At 56.6% G+C, this 18,776-nt stretch overlaps 1 protein-coding gene and 1 long non-coding RNA gene across 6 annotated transcripts; both read right to left on the bottom strand.

Moving 5' to 3' along the window:
- Nucleotides 1–286: 286 nt before the first annotated feature.
- BCL2L1 (BCL2 like 1) lies at nt 287–18,711 on the bottom strand. Of its 5 annotated transcripts, none has more exons than XM_071446975.1 (3): nt 18,568–18,711; nt 16,935–17,595; nt 287–2,014 (listed from the first exon to the last, which is right to left on the bottom strand). In XM_071446975.1, exons 2-3 carry the CDS (start codon nt 17,487–17,489, stop codon nt 1,877–1,879), a joined length of 693 nt encoding a protein of 230 aa, XP_071303076.1. In that variant the 5' UTR covers nt 17,490–17,595; nt 18,568–18,711; the 3' UTR covers nt 287–1,876. The 5 variants fall into 5 exon arrangements, with proteins under 5 accessions (XP_071303076.1, XP_071303074.1, XP_071303077.1 ...); XM_071446973.1 differs by having other exon boundaries at nt 16,935–17,600; nt 18,568–18,705; XM_071446976.1 differs by lacking the exon at nt 18,568–18,711 and adding an exon at nt 18,416–18,432 and having other exon boundaries at nt 16,935–17,600.
- On the bottom strand, nt 3,936–14,247 carry LOC139599587 (uncharacterized). The gene is made up of 2 exons (XR_011682272.1): nt 11,932–14,247; nt 3,936–4,619 (listed from the first exon to the last, which is right to left on the bottom strand). It is a non-coding gene; the product is annotated as an uncharacterized lncRNA (long non-coding RNA).
- Nucleotides 18,712–18,776: the final 65 nt, after the last annotated feature.

Genomic DNA, 18,776 nt, shown 5'->3' with positions numbered 1-18,776 from the left:
GCCCATGTCCCCAAAACCAGCACCCCCAGCCCAGCTAAGAGCCTGCCCTGGGCTCTCCCCTTAGTGCCACCCGACCCCACCACCATCCCTCTGGACCACAGCAAACTGCCCTTGGAGCACCCCAACCCTTCCCTGGGCAGGGAGAGGACCTCATTCCCATCCATCCATCCATCCATCCATCCATCCATCCATCCATCCATCCATCCCTCCCACTGAAGCCAACTCCTTTGGCCCCAAATTCACTCAAATTCCCAACAATTGCAAGGACCACAGCACCAGCAGCAGCTCGAATGACAAATTTATTTGTGGATTCACCTCCACCTGCAAACCGAAGCGTTCAATGGGCTAATGCTAATCCTCGTGCTCCCCATGCGGGATCAAAGTGGCTCCGACATGAGGAGCGCGAGTCCGTGCTCAGTGGCCAAGTGAGCCCCCCTGGAACCTCCAGTTCTCCCCTCACCTCCACCCCAGCTTGGCCTCTGCAGGGAGCACGGTCCCACACATAAATACGGACAGACAAGATAACAAAAATAGCATTAATAGTATTCACAAATGAATTAAAAACTACTCGTATATGTACAGCAGAGCGCGGGCAGTATGTACACGGACAAGCTGTGGACAGCTGTGTCTGCCCGCGGTGGGCTTCGAAGGATGAGGGCGTTTATTGTGGAAGCTAATTTCAGCTCAAAGGCCGGAGGTTCCCTGCTCCAGCAGCAGCAGGAGCAGCGTGGGAATGAGGGGGAGGGAAGCCAGACACCTCAGTCACTGCATGCAGCCATCACAGCCACGCATGGGCACTGCCTGCACTATGGGACTGGGAACACGGGGAACAGCAGTGGAGAGGCCAACAGCTCCTTTTGTCCCCAAAGAGGCTCCCCAGAGGTGGAGATGGCTCTCAGCCAGTGCCAGCCCTCACTTCCATCTCCCCTGGGCTTGCTTCCCTGCTCGTCTCGTGAATCAGCTGCTCCCTGGGCTTTGCCACCCCTGTGAAGGTGCTTCCCCTGACCCTTCCAATCGCCAGCTCTGGATTCCTGGACACCACAGCCCCAGCTCTCTGCAAAGCCCTTTGTGCCAGGGACAAGCACTCCCCCCACCGACTCCTGCCTCCCTCCCTCGCCAGCCCAGAGGAACAGGCTGGGAAGGGATGAGCACTGTCCCACAGCCATCTACATTTGGAGTGAGGAGGAGGAAGAGGGCAAAGAACCCCTCAAACCATGCACAGCCCTGGGCCTGGCACACCATCCTCACCTGGGATAGGCCACAGCTCCCAAAAACTGCGAATGTGGGGAGAAAGGAATTCTGACCAAGGGCAGAACCCCTCACCTCTGGCCTCTGCCTCCTCCTCTTCCTCCCCCTGCACAGGGATGAGCTCTGACTGGAGAAGCAAGGGCAGGATAGGGATGCTGCAGGGAAGCTCCCGCCTCTCCCCGGTGCCTGTGCGTGCCAGAGACGGGGGCACGGAGCCTGACCCTTGCTCTGGCTGGGGGACTTTATATTAGTGACACATCTACACACACGCACGCACTCACACATGCAAAAATAAGTCTGTTTATTCTCTTCCAAATTATTTGGAGAACCCTGCAGGGCTGGAACACCTTCTAGCCTGTGCCCCCCCCCAGCTGCCTGGATCTCCCCAGCGCTGGGAGCTGGTGGCTGAAGTGCTGCATTGGCCTCAGCGCCTTTAAAACACAACAGAACAGTAAATAAGACGGGCTACAATAAAAGGAGCTGGCGGCACGAGGGAGAAAACTCCATGGAGCAGGGTGCTCGGCCGGGATGGAGGGGCTGCCCCGGTGCCGGTGCTCGGGGGCGGAGTGTAGTGGATGTGGCGGTGGAGGCGCAGCCGTCCCGGCCACGGGGGCTCGGCGGCGGCCGCTCACTTGCGGCTCAGCAGGGATCCCAGCAGAAGCACTCCAGCCACTGTCGCTCCCGTCAGGAGCCATTTGTTGAAGGTCTCCTGGCCTTTTCTCATCTCGGCAGCAGCATCGTTCCCATAGAGGTCCACAAAGCGCTCCTGTGGAAAGAGGAGAGTGGTGAGCACGGGGGTGTGAGTGGAGCAGAGAGGGAAGGGCTGGCAGGAAAGTGGTGGTGGGGACCAGGCAGATGACAGATGCCTTGTGCTTCCTCGCTCTGAATCATGCACACAGGGCAAGGGGACAAGCACAGTCATGAGAGAAGAGGATGCCAGGAAGGATTTGTGAGGAGAACACCACGCGGGCAGGGCAGGGGGTGCATCACGTGCTCTTGGCTCTCTAAAATTAGCATCCAAGTGTGACAGAAATCATTGCAGTGGGAACCCGCTGGGCTCCATTCCCTGGCCGAGGCCTGTGGAAGCAGCAGCAGGGCTGGTGCCCACAGCTGCAGGAGCCCACACCGTGCATCCCCCCAGTGATTTTGTGTCCACAGCAGAGCCTCCCACCTCCCACTCCCACATCCTGGCCGTCGCAGGTTACTCCACAACACGAGCTGGATTTCACGAATCCCTGCGGCGAAGGCAGACATTGGGTCGCCAAGCTACTGCCTTCCCACGGCTTCAGGAGAGCAGGCCAAGCACGAGGCTTGGCCAGGAATGCAGTCACTCCGGCCCGGCTCGTCTGAGCCGGCTGCCTCCAGCAGCAGCAGGAGCTGGGAAGACCTCAGCCCATGGTAAGGAGAGCTGTTGGGGTCCCTGAGCCGCACACGGCAGGGCAGGCAGCAGGGAAACACGTGGCCCAGGATCTCTCAGGTTTATCAGGGCTGAGCAGGAGGCTCAGAGCTGGATGGAGAGGAAGCTGTGAGCTCCAGGCTCAGGGATCACCAGCAGCTCAGCATCAGCAGGGGCTCAATGCTGTCGCACCTTGAGCCCATCTTCCAGCAAGATCCCCGGGTTCCTGGTAAGTGAGTGCAGTTCCAGTAACCCAGCTGCCCTGGGAAAGCAGAGATAAGCCCGGGTGACGCTGTCACGCCTCACCACAGCCTCTGCACAGGCAGGGGGAGCATTCCTGCCTGCCTGCTCTGCCAGCACTCTGCCTCCCACACCTGCCCACAGCCTGTGCCCGCAGGACTGCGGGGGTTTGGTGCCCAGGTCATGGCTGGCATCCAGGTGCCTCTCTTCCATGGAACGTGGTGCCAAGTCTCCCAGCTCCCACCAAACAGCTCCAGGATTGTCCAGCTTGTGGGGTATCTCCTCACCTTGCCACATACCTATGACCAAGCTCAGACAGTTTTTCAAAGCAGGGTGGGCAGCAGACCTGCATGCTTACTCCCAGGGAGCTGGGCTGTGTGCCTCTCCATGGCCACAGGGCTCCCCACCACAGGGGACCAGGTCCTTGATAAGCTGTGCACCTCACTACCCGCCTCTGCCACCAAAGCTCTTCTCCATGTCCCACCAGACACCTCCCCCAGCTGCCTTCCACACCCCATGACCATGAGGAGGTACTCACAAACCCAAATGCAGAGTGTTGGGACACAGGGACTTTGCTAACTCACCCTGGAGCATGTCACTGCTGCCACCTCACTTACAGTCCTCTTCAGGGGTATGACAGTCATCCCCATGACTCCCACCACCCACACAGAGTGGAAGAATGCAGCTCACTTCCCACCATGCCTGCAAGCTGGCATGGGATCTGTGGAGGTGTTGTACTGTGTCCTGGCCCTGAAGGAATGGGCAGCATGGAGCTCACAGGAAAATGCTGTCCAGGGGGAAGGGTGAGTCCACTCACCCAGAGAACAGTGAGTGATGTGCTGCAGGAGAGGGAAAGGAGCAGAGCCCAAACCCAAGAAGGAGATATTTTAAATTCTGGCACAGGAAATCTCTCTGCTGATAGGTGGTGATGAGTATGGAGCTGTGACAGGGCATGGCAGTGGCAGCAAACTGAGAGCAGGCTGGCAGGGATGGAGGGCACAGAGAACTGGGGTAGAAGGCACCTGTCCAAAAAACACCACCCCTACATACATTGTGTCTGGGGAGATTTAGGTTGGATGTTAGAAAAAGGTTCTTCAGCAGGAGGCTGGTTGGACATTGGAACTGGCTCCCCAGGGGAGTGGTGATGGCACTAAGCCTGAACCAGCATTAAGGATTGTTTGGACCACACTCTCAGGCACATGGTGGCATTGCTGGGCTGTCCTGTGCAGGGCCAGGAGTTGGACTTGATGATCCTTGTGGGTCCCTTCCAACTCAGCATATGTTTTGATCTCTCAGTGCCAGGGCCCTCGCTCCTGGGATGGTCCTTCCCTTGGACACACATCCCAGCCACTTGCTCACAGCACCTGAGGCTGCATGCAGAATGCTCAGCTGGACGAAGGTGGCTGCACCTTTGTGATGTATTCCCCAGAAGATCGGCTTTCCTCAGGAATTCCTCAGGACCTGCCCCACTGAGAGTCCCACACATCTCCACAGGCTCCTCCTGACCCACAGCAGGGATGTCCCCACCGTGCCCAGCAAGGCTGCAGTGCTGGACAGGGCCACACATCCACCCAGCCTCTCTGTGGGGCAGGCACCAGGAGAGGCCCCCCCAGCAGGGCAGGGAGCCAAGGAGGGCTGGCAGCCGCTTCTCCATGCTGCTTTTTCCATGGCATGTGCTGCCTTTGGGGAAAGGCAGTTCCAAGAAGCCCTTGCTTCCAAGAAAAGGAAGTGTTTGCTGAAGGAGAGATAAATGGCGCACAGTGAGCGCAGAGCTATCGGGTGCTACAGGCGGAGAGCAGCACAGCCAGAGCCCAGCACAGGCAGGGAGGGACCTGAGCCCCTCTCCTTCCCTTGGGAAGGGAGCAGCAGCTGCTGGAGCCACAGCTGGGGGCTATAGGGGACCTGAGGAGAGTGCCTTGCCCTTCCCCAGGGAAACCACCCTAGGAACTGTGATAGCTCAGCCTCTGCACAACTTTGATCCCAGATGTGTCCCCTGGGAATCAGATCCCAGACCAGAGGGAGTGGGAAAACAGGCAGGGAACGTCCTCCCTGCCCATGCTGGGGGCGGGTTGAAGGTTAGGGAAAGGCAGCTTGCTCTGTTCCCACACCATCCCAGGCCTCGGCCGCTCTGCACCTGAAGCCCAGCACTCCCAGGAATGATCCCGACCTCTCTGGCCTGGTGTTTGGATCTCAGGCTTGCCCAGACACGTCCAGATATTTCTGGCCTCCCCCAGTCACCTTTATCTGAGAGGAAATATTTGGAATTCCTGAGCTGATCACAAGGACTGTGGTAGCAACAGCACGTCAGTGTCTCAATCCCTGGCCAGAGAGGACAGGCTGTTCCATCAGAACGGCTGTCACATCCCCTTCCCCACCCCAGGTCACTGACATGTCCGAGAGGAGGATGCTCCAGGGCAGGCAATGAGTAAGCAGAGATCTTATTCCTATGCAAGAAGCAATCCCCTGCCTTTGCCTTTCCCCCCCAGAGTTGGGGAAGGAATGCACATTTTCTTGTTGAAGCCTAAAACATCACTTGCTGGAGGAGCTGGGGCAGGGCATGCTTCCCTCCTGCTGCACATGCTGCTTGCAGGAGGCAGAGAACCTGGAGAGTCAGGCTCCACCACCCCCCAGAGCTGTGGCAGGGAGGTTCTGCAGTGCCAAAAGTTCTCTGGACACTCACAGAGCCCCAAACTGCAACCCAGTACTGTGGGGATGCAGTGTTTAAATAAACACTGCCCAGTGCCCACACACAACCCTGTGGCAAAAAGGCAGGAGGAGCAGGTCTGACCTGAAGTGCTCTGTCTCAAGTGGGAGAGCAGACTAAAGAAGCACAACTTCTGACTGAGACACTACTCACATCCTAGCCTGGGAAGGGGAACACCAAAAATTTGAGGCTCTCATTTGTTTGGTTGGTTTCATTCACCAGTGCTGCCTGCACGGGAGGGAGAACAGTTGCTGGATCCCATTCAGGGTGAGCAGAGCAGAGCAGGTTCCTCTTTCAAGATAAGCCCCAGCACTTGGGGAAAGAGGATTCGGTGACACTGAGCCATGAGGGCAGGTGAAGGAAGCAGATGTGGGCAATAAACTCCCATCTGGCTTGTGGTGAAGCAGGAGAGCGGAGAGGGGAGGGCTCTGGCAGTTTGGGGCTCAAGGTCTGCCCTGCACAAGGGGGTGAGGGGTATGGAGGTCACTGAGATACCAGGACAAAGCTCTGAAAACCAGCAGAGAAGATTCAGGCTCTACTGGGAGTATCCAGGTGAACTTGGTCAAACTTAGACATGGAGACTTGGACTACAGCAGGAGCTTTGGAGCTTCCCCAGGGCTCCAATACCCAGCCACAGCCCAGTAAGACAGATACCCCCAGCACCCACCTCAGCTTGCACAACAGCCTTTCCAACCCAAGGACCCAGGTGTGTTTGAGCAAAAATGATCTGGTTCCCCAGAACCTCCCGTGGGATAAGTCAGCATTGCTCCCAGATGGATCAACAGCTATGGGGAGGTTAAGTGCCTTTCCCAGAGCTGTGTGCGAGCCAGCAGCATGAGCCACAGCATCTGACTCCCAACCCAGGCATTCTCATCACGAGGCAATGTTTCCCTTGAAAACAAGACTGTTTCTGTTTTACCTTCACCGTAAGTACAGCTGTGTTCCTGCTCACAGGTCTAAAAGCAATTGCCGTCCGGGAGCAGAGTCATCTGGATGACCAGACATTTGTTAATGAGATGCTGGGAACAGTTTTGTGCTGAGCAGCAAGACAAGGAGGGAAAAAGAAAGGCAGCAGCTCAGCACAGACCACAACAAAGCCCTGCATCGACAGCAACCTGCTCCCAGAGCCCCTTTGGGCTGCCAGCTCACCACATGGGGCTGGCATATGTGAACTGGAGGTGAAGCACAGGGGAGAAAAGGCAGCTGAGAGCTTTAAGAATAAAAGAAAACATAAGTATTCCCAAAGGCTGCCACTGGGATCCTGTAAACACGGCTCTGTGGGTCCCTTTGTGATATGAATGGAAGAGACATCCTAGAGGTTCTTCCTCTGCCCTGCTCGCTCCCCCTGACGCTGTATCCACATGTGGCCCACACCACTCCCAGCCCTGAAAGGAGGGCAGCAGGGACAGAGTGTGACTGCAGAGGTCGCAGGACTGCCTGCAGGGCTGGGCAGTGGAGGTCAAGGTGAGCACCTGACTCAGGAGCATGGCAAGGGATCCTGCCATCCAAGGCAGGTCTGACCTTCCCCACAGAAACACACAATTCCCCATAGATCCTAGAATGGCTAGAGGGGACCTTAAAGATCATCTAATTCCAGTTCCCCTTCTATGTGCACAGAAGATCTGCAGCTTCACCCCACTGGTCCCCACCAGCAACCCCAGGCAGGCTCAGAATGGGGTGGGGAAGGGGCTCTGGGACACAGAGAGAGGAAGGGGCTCTGGGGACAGCAGCTGCAGGTGCAAATACTCCAGAGACTCAGCTCTAACTGTTATGCAAATGGTGACCTCCAGGGAAGCAGCTGCTGATCTCCATGACAATGGCAGGGAATGCCACCCACCCACTGCCCCTCCTGCCTTTCCTGCCCTTGGAGCTGGTGCTGGGGTGTTGTGGACCCTGGGGTGCTGGCCCTCCCCAAATCCCAGGGCATTCATTGAAACCTGCGACTGGGAAGGAGGCAGCCATCAATTCAAAAGAGTCAATTAAATAAGAACACCCCCTCTTCTTTCTCTTCTCACTCGGGCTTTGCTGTGGGACTGCAGCTTGGGGGTCCAGCAGGGAAGCTGTCCCTTGGGCCAAAGCCCAACAGACCTGCAGGGCTCCAGCCTAGCCCAGGCCAGAGCCAGCTCTTTTCTAACCAGAAACAAACCCTCACTAGCACATTCCAGCCCTAATCCTTGCCGCGGCAGCCTTCTGTCAAACTGGTTTCATCACCGGCTCCAGGGAACCTGCAATAACCCCACACCATTCAGCACAATTTCAGCGTTTTCCAAATACATGAAAGAGGCTACGGTGACAGCTGTAACCCCCGTCCCTGCCCCGGGAGACTGCTGTGCACAGCACGAGATGGAGAGCAGGGAATCGCGCTCTCCGTTCCAGAAATCTGCTGAAACATTCATGTGTATTAAAGCCGGAGACGATGTGAATGACTAATCCATTTGCATCCATCTTTCATCAGTGTTCCTCCCAGAGCTAACCAGGCTGAGGGCTCCCGAAGGTACCACAGCCCTGGCCAGCACCGGGCTGCTCTGGGAGGGCAGGCAAGGATGGCAGGAGACACGGCTCTGGTACAAAGGCACAGCGAAGAACACATTGGCTGAGCCGGATCCACTCAAGAGATTAGCACCTGCTGGGAATGGGATTGTTTTCCAAAGGGCATTAAGTGGAATAGTCCGAGGAAAGACGGTCTCTCTGATGCTTCTCCCCACCGGACAGATGGTGTCTGAGCCCCGCAGCAGAGCAGCCTTTGTGCGAGGGGCACGCTCGGGGGGCAGGGAAGGCTCCTGCTTTCATGTCCCGGTTATCTGCCGGGGAGCAGAGGGACAGCACCTCAGCAGGGCCACTGGCACCCAGGGAACAGAGCTCAATTTTCACCTTGTCACTGCTCTTCCTGGACGTCAGAGCTCCTGTGCAATCGTGCCCTTGTGTAACCGTGGGGAAACCTGTGCCGGGGAGACGAGCCATGCTCACGTGTGCCCGGCTGCCGAGCCACGTTCCCTCCTGCCAGGGGATGAGTGGGCGATGCTGACAGCTCTTTCTGGCCCTCACCCGCACCGTGAGCCTCACCAAACCCACCCCACAGGGAATGCTGGTGTTACCAGGGCTCAAGGGAGCCAGGCTGGGTGCAGGGATGGTCCCCAGAGGGGACAGATCTTGGGGAAGAGCTGCCTGGTTCTCCTGCCTCAGCCACTCATCCACCAGCATCCTGGAGGAGCGACAGCCAAGCTTTACCACTTCCCACTTCAGCCCCGGCCCCTCACGAGGCTGCTGTAATTCTTACATGCCACTTGAATGAAAAAGGGGAAAGGGTGGAGGTGCAGGAAGAGGAGGAAGATGTGCTCATTCTGTTTTCACTTCCTGTTAGTTCCATGAAATCTCAAATTATTCAAGCCACAAAGTCCCTTTTAGCAAAATCCTTGCTGACTTGAGGGCAGGAAGCACAGTAGGCAGCTGATGCAGCAAACGCGAGAGAGAGCAGTGCAGCATGAGAGGGAGACTTTGTGCTCTGCCCTGGGCTCCTCCATGCATGTTGTTGCATGAAATAATCACTGGCTGGTGCACTGGAAGCTTCTAAATGAGGTCAGTTGCTCTATTAAAAGACATTAGCTCTCCAGCAAGTTTAATACACTGGTGAGCCATACAAGTACAGAATGAAGGCACTCGCATAAATGGCTGATTTACAGGTAGCAACGCCTCAGTTTCTCCATATGTAATTCATATGTCACCCAGGCACTACCCAGGGCCACACACACACCCAGCACCCACATCCCAGCCCAAACCCTGAGCCAGCTCACCACAAGCCACACACACAGAGTAATGCCACGTACTGCCACCAGACGTGCTCCCTGCACAACACAGGCAGTGTCCCCAGCCTTCCACAGCTTCCATGGTGGCACAAACCAGGGACATGGGAAATGGCACTGGTACTGTTCAGAGAAGCAATGCAGACAGCTGTCCTGCTCCACCTGATCATGGCACTAGCTGCATTCAAACTAAACCAGCTCCATGCCAGCCTAGACCTCTTCTCTGAGCTTCACAAAGAGCCCTTCATCCTCCAGCAGAGGAGAAAACGCTTCCATGCTCCTTCAGGAGGCAGCTCCAGCAGCTCCCTTTAGAATCCTACCCCAGGAACCAGGGCACTCCATGGCTCTGCCCATAGGCCCCTTGCACAGTCCCAGCATGAACAGCTCCAGCTCCTGCTCCAAGCCCTGCCTGCTGCCAGCTTGCCACGTTTTGGAGTATTTGATTTCACTCTTAAGAGCACCTGCCTGGCAGCAGTACAAGCAGGGAGAACCTGCCTGCTCTTTGTTCTTGGCCAGGCAGAGCACAGAGCAGGACACCTGCCTCGGTTTCCCTCTGAGCTCAGGTGCAGGGCTGTGAGCTGGGGAACTCTGGGTCCATCCTAGATCAGGAACGGGGGCTGAAAGGCTGAGCCCAGCCCTGCTCCCACTGGAGGCTCCTCATCTCCAGGGCTCATCTCCCCAAGCAGGATACTGATGCCAGGAGCTAGCTACTAATTGGATCTACTTAAATCAGCAGCTACGTCTGCAGACACAGCTGAAACACAAGCTTGAGCAGGAAGGAGGATAATGCAATAAATTCAAACAGCTCTCCCCAAGGGAATCGCACAACCCCCTGAAACTTCCCTCTTTGCAGATACAGGCCATTACCCTTCCCTGGGCCTGCTGTGCCAGTGCAGAGGCAAGCAGCAGTCGAAAAAGTAACCAGCCCAAAGCCCCCCGAAACACCAAACTCCCCCAGCTTCCTGCTCCCAGCAGCAGAGGGAAGGCAGACCAGTTACAGCACAACATTCAAACAGTCCCTGTGGCCACGGGAGCCTCTCTGGCTAACGCTCTGAATCCTGCTCCTCCCTCCCTCCCTCGCTACCCCGGAGGCAGGCAGCAGCGCTGAGTGCACTGGGTTTCCCATTAAAGAGATCCTGAGAGACAGCACTGGGCTGGTACACGTGAGCACGTGTCCGAGAGAAGACACGGGCGGCTGGAGAGATGCTGGCTGCACGGAGCTGCAGCGGGCGTTCCCGCCTGCAGGCAGTCCTTCCCAGCACTGCTCAGCCCTCCGATTCTTTTTTTGCTAACTAAATTAAACATGAGGATAAAATAAGCAAAATACCTAAAAATAAAAAAATAAACCGAGCATTTCTACAGCACAACTAGGTCACAGCTCCCCAGCATGCGAGTTGTGGCAGCCACGGCTCAGCCCCTTGAGCCTCCCGGGTTCAAAACTGACATCTCTCTTAAAAGGCTGCTCCCGAAACCCACACCTGCTCTCCGGTGAGCCCAGCTGGAGCCATCTGCTAACGGCTCTGCCTCCCAGCAGCCCTCGGCACCCTCGTTCCGCTGGGCTGTTCTGCTGTGGCAGAGTAACCCTTCTCCCCACCTGACCAGGATGGGTGCCAGCCCGTGCCCTGAGCCTGCCCCGCTGCCCCGCTCCATGGCTGCACTGTGGGAGAAGCTCTCCCACGCCTCTGGAATGCGTGTTCCCTAACTTGAGCTCTTGGCATGTCAAGAATGATTAGGAGCGGGACTTCAAAGAGATCGTGCACCAAGAACCCATCCTGCACATCCTTCCAGGTGAGGAGCAGGGAGGTAGAAGTTTCCCTGTCCAAGGTCAGGGCAATAAAGCAAGGAATGCCCTGGCACTGAGGGACTCTGCTTCCCTTTCATGTCTCCACTCTATGCGTTAATCTTTAGTGGCTCAGAACAATAGTGTTTAAGGGCAACATCCCTCCCTTGTGGGAGGGTGGAGCAGGAGAGCAGAGGGTGGAGGAGAATGGCTGCTCTCCTGCCACCACAAGGCAGAGCCACCCTCAGTGAGTAACTTCTCTCTGAATCAGCAGGTAGGTCAACATCCTGGCTGCTCTGGGGTCCCCAGAGGGGACAGAGTGGCTGCCCCCAGCCCCCTCCTGCTCCCACAGCAGAAGCCACCATTAATCCCTCGCCTCTCGGTTCAGCAGGTCTGCAACACTTCTACAACTGATATCCATCCCTTCCCTTCCCCCAGCTCCTCCTGGGAATACTCTGGTTTTACAGCTAGTGGGGAAAGAGCTGCTAGAGAAATACTCCTTGTAATGTCAAGATAGGACTGTGCTTACAGCTATCAGCCTGGTAAGAACCAAAGGAAACCAAACCTTCTCAGCTTCAGCAAAGGTCTCAGAGCACCACACCACCATTCAGCTGCACACAGTGTGTGCTGCAGGCGTGTTGCTGCTCCCGGGGGGAAACCATGCACACAGACCACACCAGAGCTCCACGGAAATCAGGCACAGCAGCCCAGACACACAGAGAAAGCTGCAGCTTCCACTGGGGAAAAGAGAGCTCCCACCCACCCTTTCTGCTGTGCTGGGACACCCCACTGCTGCTGAAGCAGAGACAGACCCCGGGCAGCGCTCCAGGGACACGGCTCCAGCGTCAGAGAGGAGCAGGATGAGCAGGCGGAATGACATTACTGAGAGCAGCTGTGAACACAGAGCAGCAAGAAACAGTTTGTTAATTATTTCACAGGTCTTTTTTTAAATGACACTCAGCTCTTCGGATTAAAGAGCCTCGGAGTGCTTTAGGAATCAGAGTTGCCAGTGGCTCCCCTGGGAGTGAAGGAAATGCTATCCCTTTCGCTCAAAGACCCCGGGGTTAAGTGGGCTGCTCTGAGCCACAGCCAGCCACGGGCAGGAGTTTGGCTCTCCAGGCGCCTGCTGTAATCACAGATCTAAGGAACGTAATCAAACTGCACCACACACCGAGAGGCAGCAAGGAAAACAGGCAGGGCCCCAAAGAAGGAGAACGAGTAAAGGGGGTAAAGAGCAAAGCTCTGAAATCAGCCTCTGCATTGCTCTTGGTCTAGCGGCAGGAATGCTGCTGTGGGCCGGGCAGGAAGCTGCAGTGGAAGTCATTCCAATGGCATTTCCTGGAGAGCACTGCAGAAAAGCCTCCCAGGTCGAAGGCTGGGTGAGGAGCTGCCAGGGATCTGCACGCTGAGCCCAGATCTCCAGCTGTCAGTGAGGATACAGCTACCTGGGCTGGTTGCTCCAGGCAGGACAACCTGAGTCAGGACACTGCTGGCACCTCCCACAGCCAGGGAGGAACACCCAGGACTGTGAAGGGACATGGGGAACCCCAGTGGCAGGAGGACAGTACTTTTTTCACCCCACGACAACAGGGCCATCATCTCAGCTGCAAGGTATCAAGGCTGTAAAATAATTACTGAGGATAAAGTGCAAAGCAACAGTACAGCTGAGCACCACAGACCAGGTTGCTCAAAGCCCCATCCACCCGACCACAAACATTTCCAGGGATGGGGCAGCCACAGCGTCTTTGGGTAACTAAGCTGTGCCAGCGTCTCATAAACCTCACAGGGCAGAGAACCTTCCTAATATCCAATCTAACTCTGCCCTCTGTCAGTGGGGAGGAATTCCCCCTTGTCCTGTCACTCCATGCCATTGTCTAAAGTCCCCCTCCACCTCTGCTGGAGCCTCTTTGGGCACTGGCAGAGAGCCCTCTCTTCTCCAGGCTGAACCCCAGTTCTCTCAGCCTGAGATGAAGCCATAGGATTCATCTTCAAGACAGCAAAGCATGGCCTTGGCTAAGCTCAGTAATTTCCAGTGAGTCAGTTCTGCTGCACGTTGACCAGCGCATGGAACAAATGGCTGTGATGTCATACAGGATTAGAAGTGCCAGGACATCCCCAAAACCCAACCTGTAACACTCAGAAGGGCAGAACTCTGGCAAACCACACTCCCAGGAAATGTGGTAGTGGCAAGGACAGCTTGTGCAGGATACCTGGGACACAAGGCCAAAAAGCATTTTCAAAGAGCTGAGAATCAAAGTCTAACTCTCAACCTGAAACCATTGAGGAGCCTGGAGCCAGCACAGGACGAAATCCCAGCTGTGAGCTGTCATATGACCCAGGCTGAGTCATTTCCTATCATTCAGAAAAAAAAATTTAAAAGATAAAAATGAGCTTGCTATATTGACATGCTCAAAGGGTTTTCCCAAAGAAAATCACAAGCTTTTAGTCCTCTGCAGGGTGACACAACACATGTCCCAGAACAGCAAGTCCTGTGTGGCCAGGGTCAACTGAGAGCCCAGGAAGCACTGAGCCATTGCAGGAAGTAGCTCATTCTCCATCAGCCTAGTTCAGTTTGTTGGGATTTATATACATCACAGACTGGTGCTAAAGATGCTATGTGCTTTCAGTTCAAGCCCGATGCAGCCCCTTCATGTGGGTCCCCACCATATGCCCCACAAACCTCTTGACTCTATAGCCACAGATCTAACTCCAAGCTCATCCAGAAAACCCTCTTTAAATCTCAGTCTGAATGTGGATTTAGCCTTGAAGGAAAAGCTGTCACGCACTGGAGGGTCACAGCCAGGAAGGAACTACTGCTCACTTTCCTTTCTCAAACAGATTAGGCACGGTCAGTACATCTCTGCCTGCCAGGCTCTCTCCTGTTCACCCTGTGCCTCCCCCTCCTTCCTTCCCACTCACCAGATTTCTCTCTCCACAATTCCCAATCCCCACTGGCACCATCATTTCAACTTCACAGCTAGTGGGACCTGGTCCTGGTCAAAGCAACTGGCCCAGGAAAGCCTCCTTTTTGGATCTGATGGCTTGCCAAGGCAGCAGCTCCCTTCTGGCTGGTTATTAAATGTTCCCCTTGGGTTGCTCTTGTTTGTTTGTTTTCCCAGTGCCAGATTGCAGAGCAGAGGGCAAAGCAAGGCAGAGCCAGTAAATGTGACAAAACACTTCTATGTTAACATTATGGAGCAAGATTTACTGTTTCCCCTTGCCTCAAAACTTGATTTCTCAAGAGAACTGCTACAGCCCAGCACACAGCAGCCTCCAAAGGCACCTGCACCCCATGGCCCTCCTATGCTGCCTTTGTTCCACTGGTGGGGAATGAAACAGAGCTTCCCACACAACTGGGCTGTGCAGCACTTGCTATGGAGCCATGCTCCTTCCCTCTTTCAGAGGGGCTTTCCAGGAAGAGAAGTGCTGCAGTGCTCCAAAACACAAACCACCTGGGCCCTGCCAAGCAGGCCTGCCAGAACTTGCATCTCTCTCACCAAGATCTGCCTGCTGCACCTCTCGGGAGTGCTTTGTTTGAATGGGACAGGCTCTAACAGCTCCAATGCACCAAACAGACTCCCTGTGCAAACAGGGCAGCAGGAGAGGGATGGCTCCATCACAGCCAGGGCAGGGTGGCACTCCTCTTGCAGGGAGAGCTGGCAGAAGGCCAGTGGCTTTCTCCCTGCAGCTGGAATTGCGAGAGTGAAGGAAAGCAAAGCATCCCCATGCACACCCCACACGTGAGGCACTCAGGAGCTCTTATGGCCTCTGTCCCTTGGTGTGGAGTGGCATGGCTTCCTACAGGAAGGAATATAATGAAAGCTGAGAGTGGAAGAAAGCTACAGCCAAGATGTCAAATGAGGACTCAGGGTTTGCAACAGGCTGGTAGCAGCAACACTGCCCAGAGCAGGTTTTTGGTGGCTGGTGGTGTGGACTCCCCACACTCCGGCCTTCACCACCCTGCCTGGCTTCCATTCAGCTGCCAGCATAGCCCAGGCAGCGGCACAGCCTGGGCAGGGAAGTTAAAAGCCCGGTTCAAGGTTAGAACAAGAGAGCAAGGCGGTTCCCTGAGTGGGAAACGGCATTTTTCAAAGAGAGAGCTGGTGGGCGGGTCAGATAGAGAGGAGTCCGGACCCTCCCGCAATCTGTTGAACAAATATTTGTTCCAAACAATTAATTTAGAGACAGACACAAAAAAATTGAAGAGTCTGAATCGTGATGGTTGGGGGTGGGGAAGAGAGGGAGGAGGTGTTTGATTCCCCACAAGCAGGGACCAGTGATTTTCCACCAGTGATTTAATCTAAATCCCCCAGAGAGTTCATTTACAAAAAATCAGATTGCATTATCGCCTAGGTCTCCAGGATACAGCCCAATCCGTCACTAACAGTAACAGCCACACTAGCTTGGAAACCCCAGTTTGATCACTTAATTCCAAAACTAATCTGTGGCTCTAAAAGCCAAATGCAGAGGGAGGGGGAAGGAACTCTGTATTTGGCCAGGGTTATCTGCAGGATGAGAGAGCTAATGGGCCACATACAGGCAGATGAAATGGCCAGCAGATCCTGGGCTATTAATCGAAACCAAGCTCCTCTCCTTGCCTGAGCAGCCCCACCCAGGCAGTGCCCCAGGGAGGTCACATTCCTGGAATTTTTTCACTCTTCCTGAACCGGCTCCCTCTCCCTGGGTACACCAGCTCCCCTTCTTCTCCGGGGTACCCAGCATTGCTGGCCAGGCACTGGGAGCTGGGGAGAACCTCCTCTCTGCAAGGAGGGTGCAGAGCACAACGTTGGGCTCAAAGGCTCCTGTCCCCTTCCAAAATGCTGGGCTCTGCCAATGAATTGCGAGCTGAAGGGGCCGAGAGGCCTCAGCTCCCAGCAAGGAGGCAATTCCCCACTGTTTAGATGCCAATGCCTGACAGCATGAACTCTTTCCAGTGGGAACCGGTAAAGGTTACAGCAGCAGGGAATCAGTAAGATGCAGAAGCCAAATGAAAACTCAGACATCTGTAGGTCATATACCTCCCGCCGGCAGTCCCAGGCTGCACCGCACAGCCGGACCCGGCATTTCAAGAATGCTTCCTGAAGAAATGCTTATTCATGTTAATACCTCACCACTGAGAGCTCCCAGGGTTTGCTGCTGGGGCAGCTGGGAGCACTGCTCCCTGCCAAGGGAAAAGCAGCTGCAGGCTTAGCAGCTCCCCAGCACAGAGGTTGCCTCCACCTTGGCCCTGGCTCCCACCACACCAGCTCAGACAGTCCCAGAAGCCCACCCACCCACAGAGATCTGCTGTGGGATTCACTTCACCATGAGCAAGGCAAAAGCTGTTTCCAGAATGAAGAAGTAGCTGCTACCTCTGCAAACCACCAGCCAGCCCACCACAACACTGCCTTGGAGAGGAGGAAGCTCCGCTCCCTGTTATTAATGACACTGGGAACATGCCCCAGAACCAGGGCTCTCCTTGAAGAACAAGCTTGGATGACATTAGATTTCCAAAGGCTCTTGGAAAAACAGGTCTTTTACATAACATCCAGAGAGGAGAAAAAGCAGGGATGGAGAAAGATGTGTCTGAGCACAGTGGGCTGACCCTCTTGGGACAGTGTTTAGAGCACAGAAGGCAAGACCACACACCCTTTTATCCTCCCTGCAAGGGGTAGGACAAGCTCTAGCACAAACATTGCAGGGAGCTGCCGGTTTGACCGGCCCCACTGCCAGCCTGGAGCGAGGGAGGGCACGGGCAGCCACCCCAGCACACAGAGGTGTTCTTACCCATCCGCCATTCTCCTGGATCCAGGGGTCTAAGTGGTCGGTCAAGTACGTGGTCATCCAAGACACGATGCGTTTCACCAATACCCTCATCTCCTTAACAACGCTCTCCACGCACAAGGCTCCTCCGAAGGAGAAGAAAGCCACGATGCGGCCCCAGTTCACTCCATCGCGGAACAGTTCGTTCACTACCTGCTCAAAGCTCTGATACGCTGTGCTGGGAGTGATGTGGAGCTGGGAAGTGAGGTCGCTGAACGCCCGCCGGTACCTCAGCTCAAACTCATCCCCCGCCTCTCTCAGCGCCTGCCTCACGTCGGCCGCTCGACGGATCTCGTGGACTTCGAGGCTGCTCTGGTGCACGGTGGCACCGTTCACTATGTGGCTGGTGGCTGCGTGCCAGGAGGGGCTCCCGTTGAGGACCCCGTCCATCTCGTCCTCCTCCCCTGCAAAGTCAGTCCTGTTCTCATCCTCCTCCTCCAGCTGACTCCAGCTGTATCCTTTCTGTGAGAGCTTGTAGGAAACAAAGTCAATCACTAACTCCCGGTTACTGCTGTACATTTTCACACCTGGGACGCCCTCAATGAGTCCATGGTCCGGAGCACAAGCAGATCAGCACTTAGCAGGTCCCGACTCTGCTCCTCTTCCTCGCGACCGATGGAAGCATCTGACCTTAGCATAGAGGAGGAGAGAGGCACCGAAACGGTTAATGCCACAGCTCTTAGATGCACCCGCGCCATTACCACCGATAGCTTATCGTTATACTGAGATCACCCCGCAGCTCTACGCCGAGGCTCAGGGCCACCAGATTGAAGCCGCACAGAGAACCGACCACAACACCCCCTCCCCCGGAAAGCAGCCTCGAGCCCCGGGGACCCCCAGGCTCGTTCCGAGCAGACCCCAGATCTCACCGGGTGCGGGCTGCGCCTAGCAGGCCGGCTGCGGGCCGGGGCGGAGGCGGTTCTTGTTCTGCTGGAGCTTCGGGTCGGCCCGGAACGCGACAGCACCGCCCCCGCCTCGCCCCGCCCGTTAAAGGGCCCGGCGCCTCCGCCCCCTCCGCCGGCGTTACCCAACGGCTGCGGCGGCGGCAGCGGACGGGCTGCGCTACCGAGGGATCACGGCAGCCCCAGGGTGGCCCGGTTTGACGGTAACCGCAGCCCCCGCCGCCCCGAAGCTCCTCGCTCCCCGCAGGCGGAGAGGATAAACCGCTGAAACCGGCGAGCGCTCGTCACCGCGGGAGCCGCCGCACGGCCCCGCGTCCTTACGGCAGCGATTCCAGTCACGGTTAGCGGCGCGCTGCCGCTGTGGCCGGGACGGTGACACGCTGGGCAGCGGCAGGCGGGAGCGCCGCAGGGGGTAGCCGGTCCTCCTGGCCACCGGACTACACCCCCAATCACGGGGCCGCTTCCCCCAGACCCCCGAACCACCCCCCCCAAGCACCGGATCGCCCCCCCCAGGTCCCCGGACGGCCCCGCCGGTCGCCGTACCTGGGGGGCGGGGCCGCGCACGAGGGCCGACACAGCGCCCGCGCGGCCGACACGCCAGCCAATCAGCGGCCAGGAGGGGCGGGGCCCGGCTGCGACCTCTCCCTTTGGCTGAGCCGCCCGTCACTCAAGGTTTACCCTACCCCGCCCCTCACCTCAGCGCTCGACTGAGGGTCCGCGTCCTTCCCGGCTCTGCCGCGCGGGCCCGGCTGGCAGCAACGCCGGAGGTCGCCGGGTGCCCCAACGGGCCTCGGCCCGCTCAGCAGTCCCGGGATTCCTTCCACATCACCCGCCGAGCGGCCGGGGGGGTGCGGTAGGGTGGGAGGGGGCAGGAAGGGGGCGGTGCGCATGCGCACGGCGCCTC

This window comes from Agelaius tricolor, unplaced genomic scaffold (assembly GCF_023055355.1).
Source record: "Agelaius tricolor isolate 1412-34295 unplaced genomic scaffold, bAgeTri1.0.p SCAF_23, whole genome shotgun sequence".
NCBI classification, from domain to species: domain Eukaryota; kingdom Metazoa; phylum Chordata; class Aves; order Passeriformes; family Icteridae; genus Agelaius; species Agelaius tricolor.
This window is presented reverse-complemented; position numbering and strand designations above follow the sequence as displayed.

Excerpts from the sequence above, each read along its gene's own strand:
- BCL2L1 (XM_071446975.1), bottom strand. The coding sequence starts at position 17,489 with ATGTACAGCAGTAACCGGGAGTTAGTGATTGACTTTGTTTCCTACAAG. Across the intron at positions 2,015-16,934 it reads TCCAGGAGAATGGCGGATGG|GAGCGCTTTGTGGACCTCTA; the intron begins GTAAGAACACCT and ends CTCTTTCCACAG.